Source organism: Copadichromis virginalis, linkage group LG22 (genome assembly GCF_057382275.1).
Source record: "Copadichromis virginalis isolate Kocher_CV1m ecotype Utaka linkage group LG22, C_Virginalis_male_GT1.1, whole genome shotgun sequence".
Taxonomy (NCBI): Eukaryota; Metazoa; Chordata; class Actinopteri; order Cichliformes; family Cichlidae; genus Copadichromis; species Copadichromis virginalis.
The window spans coordinates 2,503,881-2,510,906 of NC_140638.1; the positions used below are offsets into that span (position 1 = coordinate 2,503,881).

The 7,026-nt window shown below is 39.6% G+C and overlaps 1 protein-coding gene across 1 annotated transcript; it reads left to right on the plus strand.

Moving 5' to 3' along the window:
• Positions 1-351: 351 nt before the first annotated feature.
• Positions 352-6,801, plus strand: LOC146682377 (uncharacterized). The gene is made up of 7 exons (XM_085445608.1): positions 352-640; positions 1,021-1,137; positions 2,622-2,711; positions 2,797-2,859; positions 3,115-3,254; positions 5,589-5,695; positions 6,424-6,801. The coding sequence occupies exons 1-7, from the start codon at positions 484-486 to the stop codon at positions 6,542-6,544; spliced, it is 795 nt and encodes a 264-aa protein (XP_085301734.1). The 5' UTR covers positions 352-483; the 3' UTR covers positions 6,545-6,801.
• Positions 6,802-7,026: the final 225 nt, after the last annotated feature.

Here is a 7,026-nt window from a genome sequence, read left to right on the forward strand (position 1 = left end):
ATACGTAATATCGGATCGGTCCATCTCTAGTTAAAACTTAACATGTTTTTCTATCAGGCAAAAGAAAAAGGTGTTGCTGACAAAGAGACATTTCCTGCTTTGTGCACACTGTGAGCATGAGGTATGAATGTGGTTGTGGTTTGTCTCACCATGAGCTCACCTTTAGTTGAACAAAGAAAAATTTATTTATTCTTGTTTCATGCAAAATGTTTTCACACTTTTCTGAGTGGCTTTGCACATATAAATACAATGAAATGTTCTATTTGTGTGTTCCACCACACTGGAGGTTTTTATTCACATTAATTAAATGAAAGTTTGGGTCTGTGGTTCTTTGCATGCTGCCACTTCCTCAAAGCTTCTTCCTGCCTGAAAGCAGACAGAAGGCTGGACAAGAATAAAACAGCTCGATATCTACCAGGGTCAGTACTGCAGAACTGTTAGAGTACAGCTTAAACTCCTGCTCAGCGTCTCAGTCCTCTCAACATGTCCTCAGATATTTATGCTGAACCAGATCTATCAAAGAAGGTGAGATACAGCAGAAAGGAGGACGGAGCAGAGTGGGAGCAGAGGGAGGTGGATATCTACGAGAGTGCAGATGAGATCAGAGATAGTTATGATCATTTTCAATCGGAGGAAGGAGGTATGTCAATTATAAAAACAAGAATTTGTAGAGCTCTGTGAACAGGAAATTTATTTACACACTTTAGTCACAGCGCAGATGTTATATTTCTTTTGTTTTTGGCTAAGCTGATACAACCTCAACCGCAGGTCTATTAAGCCTTTCATGCATGAATTACTTTTCAAAGAGTTTTTTACATGTCCACTTAGGTGGACAACATACATTTGAAATTAAGTATTTGGTATGGAGTGACGCATCAGTGTCCAATGTAGTGGTTTATGTGTAAGTAGACCATCAACACTGACACAAATACAAGACAACAGCCTGTAGTGACCACTATGTGTTAATCACAGAGTGACAGGAAATAAGCACAGACCAACATCCACACTGCTTTCTAACAGGACCACAGACTCTGAATCCTCCTTCAGTCCTGAAGGGCTCTTTCAGATGTGCTACACTGGGTCTAAGAGTGCTGTGCCTCCTGATGTTAGCTGGGATCATCATCCTGTCCATATGCTGTAAGATAAGATACAACCTCTGAACTTCTCCTGCAAATGAATGTATGACTGATACTGAATCCCAGCAGCCAACAAACATGCAGCTTCACAACCAGAACGTGTCCTTCTGCCACAGCAAATACAGGAAGTACATGAAGCCAACACAGAAGCAGCAAAAACTGCAGTTCCTTTAATGACCACTGGAGGCTGATGCTGAAAGCGAGTCAGTCCCCACAGACTCCCATGTTAAAATGAGCACCTTTGCTGCAGTAAAAACATGTTTCCATTCAGGACCAAATGAGTTTTGGTCTCTAAGGATAGTTTCCTCTTCATAAAAACTGCACGGTGGCATTTTAAATGGAATTCTCTGATCAATAATATGAGCTGCTGTGTGGTACAGCCTGACCAACACGTTGGTTTTGCTGACTGAGCTTCTAGTATTTCATGAGTCTGTTACTTAGCACTGATTAGCAGGTGTGTGTCTGTGTGCATGATTCCTGGCTCATATCTTGTGTGTGTTGTGGAGTGAATGTTCTTGTTGTTCCTTCAAACTCTTCACTCAACACGGTGATTCTGTGATTACATCAACAAAGCAGACAGGCAGCAGCATCTGCTGCAGACTGATGCAGATGCAGCCACACTATGTTAGACAGTGGCCGTCTGTCATTGTGCGACTACTTAGTTCACTTGGTGCATTAAGCAGGTAGCTAACAAGCCAATGTTAGCTCCATTCATCTGCTGGGATATATCAATGAATCTTTTTTATTACATCAAATCACAACAACAGTTGCCTCGAGGTTCTTTATATTATCAGGTAAAGACTCCACAATAACAAAAACAACAACACAGAGAAAACTTCCAGCAGCTGCTGATGTTTGGATTTTAAGGTGGTTTGATTCTATGTTTTAAATCAGTTGATGATCTTCAGCTGACCTTTAGCTCCTGGTGGAGCTGTGACAGACTTAATGCTGGATCAGCAGAAACATCACAAATCTATGATGTGAGAACAGAGACGCCTGCAAAAGGACGTCTGAAAGCAGGAAGTTCCTGGAAGCTGCAGGAAGAAACATTTATTAATTATAAATAAGCAGAAAGAGGAAGTGTTGAAGCCTCAGAGCAGCTTTGACTGAATGTAAAAAGACATATTTTCAGTGAGAACAGGCACATGTCACATGAGTCAGAATCTATTCTTTCAAAGCATATAGATAACATCTCTGACTACAGGTGTAGAAATGCTGTTTGACTCTTCACCTTCTTCCTCCACACTGAAGCACAATTATTCTGAATCTTGTCAGTGGTTTTTGTTCACAGTTGATACGTATTTAGCTCATCAGATTTCCTGTAGTTCTAACACCTCCACCCACAGGACATGTTAAAGAACAATGGCTGCAAGTTTCTGACTCTTATTGATATTTGACAAAGCAGAGGAAGAAGATTATTTCTGTTCAACGTTTCACTCATTTTATTTTATTTTATTTTATTTTGCTTTCACTGAAATATTTCAGATGCTTTGAACAAGAGTGAAAACAACAAACTTCACTTCAAACACAATAAACTGAACCACAGTTACAACGAGCTACAGACTGAACATCAAGGTAAGAAAGTATTTAAAATTAACAAGAAAATACTAATGTCAGATAAAATTTATATTTACATTTTTAACATGTTTTTTTTCTACAGAAACAAAACGACTCAACAGTCAGTTACAGGAAGAAGTGAAGAAGCTGAAGGAGAAGATAGAAGGTAATAAAGTTTGAATAACTGATAGAAAACATCAGTGTTACACAGTGATAACCTGATTGTGTCTTTGTTTTGAATCCTAAATGTTTGATGCTGTGTAACAGTTTCTCTGTATAAATGTAAGTTTCAGTTCATTATGAATAAGAGAGAAAACCTGAGTTTAAATGAAGCATTTACAGGGAAAATGACAGGAACCAAAGATTAATGTGATACAACAGGACACAAAGTCTGACTTTAAAACATGTGTTTGACTTTAAGAGAAGTGTCCTGATCGATGGACGAGATTTGGAAGCAGCTGTTACTTTAAATCCACTGAGTGGAAAACTTGGTCTGAGAGCAGGAGAGCCTGTCAGGATAAAGGAGCTGATCTGGTGATGATAAACAGCAAAGAGGAACAGGTGGGTGTGTTTGTTCATGTCTGTGTGATCTTTGATGGAGCTGACAGTGAGTTACAAAGTTCTTCATACTGTGAATTAAAGCCACACATTGATGATAAGTATACATGTGCAAACATACAGACACATAAACAAAGCAGCACATTCATTCCATCAGAAACACAACAGTTAGAAACTATGGAGGAAAATAAAGGGGAAAAGATTGAGGGAGAGCTAACCTGTAAAAATGAGTTTCAGCCGTTAACAGTCAGCTGACCTGATAGTCTGAGGAAGGCTGTTCCACAGTTTGGCTGCAACAAGCTCAAAAGCACGATGGCCTCTGGTGTTCAAATCAGAGCGAGGGACAGTTGGGAGACGCTGATTAGATGATCAGAGAGGCCGGCTGCAGTGATAAGGTCCAAGAAGCTCTGCTATATAAGCAGGGGCCTGTTCATGCACAGCTTTATATGTTCATAACAGGATTTAAAAGAGGATTCTGAATTTCACTGTAAGCCAGTGAAGAGAAGCAAGAATAGGTGAGATATGAGACTGCAGGCCAGGTTTTGTTTGCAGCCTTGCTGCTGAGTTCTGCACTAACTGCAGACCAACTATGGAGGACTGAGAAATGCAGGTGAAAAGTGAATTACAATAATCAGGCAGGAGAAAGTATGAACTCAAAGTTCCAGATGATTGAATCACAGTAAAGATTTGATCTTTGCAATATTTCTGAGCTAAAGGAAACAAGACTGGCTGACCTTTGACATGTGAGGCTCAAAATGCAGCTGTTGGTTCAAAATGATCTTTAACAGGTGATTGGATGTTACTGGTGAGGGGGACGATGTACTGACTGACCTCCTCAGAGAAACTGAGCCAAACAGCACAACTTCAGTTTGAGATGAAGGAAGTTTAAATCCATGAAGTGATGACAGAGAAGCATTCACTGAGGCAGGAGAGGCTCGACAGAAAAGCATTAGTGTGTGTGTCATCTGCACAGCAGTGCTAGGAGATCCCATTAAAACCATTAAGCAGATGTCACAGGGGCAGCATTTATAAAGAGAACAGAACTGGTCCAAGGACTGAGGCATGTGGGACTCAGATGAGGACACACATTGATTAATATGAAGTATCTGTTTGATAAGTATGAAGAAAAGCATGTGAGAGCAGCACCAGTGAGGCCAGTTTGTAGTGTGTTAATAAGAGGAGCACCATCAACAGTATGAAGGCTGCAGAGAAGTCAAGCAGGACTCAAATGGAGTCTTTATCCCAGCGCAGAAGAATCTGGTTAGTAACTTTCATGAAAGCTGTTTCAGTGCTGTGGTTTGTCTGGAACCAGGTTGGAATTGATCAAAGATCTGAAGGAGCTGACGAGCAACTTGATTTAAAACAGTGGGATGTAAGGAGGGTTGATCCCACTCACAAAGACTCTGGCTGTTTGAAAGTCAGCTGAAATGAAAGGGACTGGTTTCTAATAGAGAGAAGTCAGGGGGAGATGGCAGCAGGAAGGAGTTTGAACTCCAACAACAGAACTGGAGGAGAGACTTGGGGCGGTTGAAGAGGTACAGACTTGAACTCTGACCTGATACTGTTGATGTTGCCAGTGAAGAAATCTAAAAATGTCCACAGTCATTAGAAGACATGGGAGTGACAGCAGTTTGTCTCTGGGAAGACAACACTGACTGTAAGCCTGTCAAAGATGATACATCTGTGATTGGATAGTAGGTCAGACATGTGGAAGGTCAGCGTTATGTGTGGGGCCGACAACATGATGCACTACATGAAATGATGCTGCAGTGTTCATCAATTGTGTGGCAGTGTTGTTAGAGGGATCATCAATAAGCAAATTAGACTCATCTACTAAAATGACTTTATGAACAATAACCGATGAGAGAAGATTAGAGAATCCATTCAGGAAATGATTGCAGGATTTGGGAGGTGGATCGATTACAATACAGCAAACTGGAGATTCACATTGAATTATGAAGGAGAGGAATTCAAAGCAGTTAAAGAACCAGGATTAAATGGGAACCAGTTCAGATGATCCTTAGAAACCAAGTCAACACAAAACATTGAAATAACAGAAATGTTATAAAATGAGAGAAATCCTCATAATCCAGATTATTTTTCTGATTCAATCCAACTGAATCAAATGATTTGTTAACACTGATTCCACTGCAACACTGACTGAGCTACAGGAGGAGCTGATATTCATTGATTCTTTGGCTCTTTCTGATTTCTGCACAATGGAAGAAAAGTTTCATCACAGTTATTCTTCCTTCAGACATGTTCACAAGATGATGTCACTACAACAGAAGTGCTGAATTATGACTGGAGACAATATTTGTGTCTCTTCTCAAACAGGAATTTGTCAATGAATTTGGAGGATACTCTTGGATTGGTCTGAGAGCCAACCAGACATCAGGAAGATCTAAATGGGAATGGGTGGACGGATCAGCGCTGACAGAAACGTGAGACATTAGTTTGTTTCTATTCCAGAGTTATTATTTAGAAGTGAAACACTGATGTTTTGGAAGATAGATCAGCAATACATGAGCTGAGCTATTTTCCAACAGCCCCACAAACTGAATGTAAAGAAAAGCAGAAATCCTCCTTTGAATGAACAGCTGTGCTTGAACTCTCTTCATCTGCAGTCTGTGATGACGTTCAGTTACAACAAGTCAGTTTGAAGGAATCAGGATTGAAACATGTTCAAAGCAGCGACCGACACATTTCACTTTGTTCAATTTGTCTTCATGTTTTTGTGCTGTAATGTTTCTTTTCTCACAGAACAAAAAGTGTTTCAGAGAATTCCTGTCTCTTCTTCTTTGGTGTTTGTAAAACTTCAGAACATATGAAGGAAGAAGCTTCAGTAAATATGACCTGATAGACACACATTTCAAAGTGATGTCTGTAAACAGCTGACAAAACAGTTTCAAACAGCAGAAAGTCAGCTCTGACTTCTTTTTATTCTCCATTTTTACAGCAGGAAGATTTCATATTCATCAAAGCTTGAAAGCTGTTTTAGTGTGCATGATGATTCTCAGAGAAAAGTCTAAAGGAGGGAAAGTGGGCGAGAAACCTGGGAAAGAAATACAGCAAATATTGGAAATATTCCAAAAGAGACGCATATTTATATGAATGTGACAATAGTTATGAGTTTAGTCCAGTTTCATATCAGATTTGATCTCTCTGACAGGTTCAGGGGAACAGGACAGTCAGATCCTGATTCTGGTTACTATGGAGTCTGCTGTGACGGTGATGGGAAATGGAGACGGTCATATTATTCTTATTCAACGACCTTCATCTGTGAGAAATGAGTTTGGTGCTTTGATGTAAATGTTTGAATAATCCAACCAAAGACACCTCACTATGAAATGTCCTGCATGAGCCTCAGACTCAGCTTACAGTCTTTACTTGTTCATTCTGCATCATATATTGATTACATATATTGTCCCTCTGTGCTCTGTGCTGTACAGTAAGGTTGGAAGTCATCCACACAAAACCTTGAAGTACTTCATTACTCTGTAGTTCCAGCAAATTGTTCTAATAAAAGTCAAAGTGCAGCTTGTCTTTACTTTGCTTTACTTGGTTTATTCATCAGTCTGTTGGTCCTAAAACTACAGTTCTTGGTCTTGTTTCAAAAAGTTCAGAAAAAAATATGTTTGATTAATAAGAATTTTAAAGGTTCTGATCAGCTGGAACATCAGAAGGACATTTTTATACCTCTGTGTATGTGAAAGTGACAGAAAGACATTAAATGTTAATTGTGTTATGTGAGTCATATATATTTAGTTTTGCA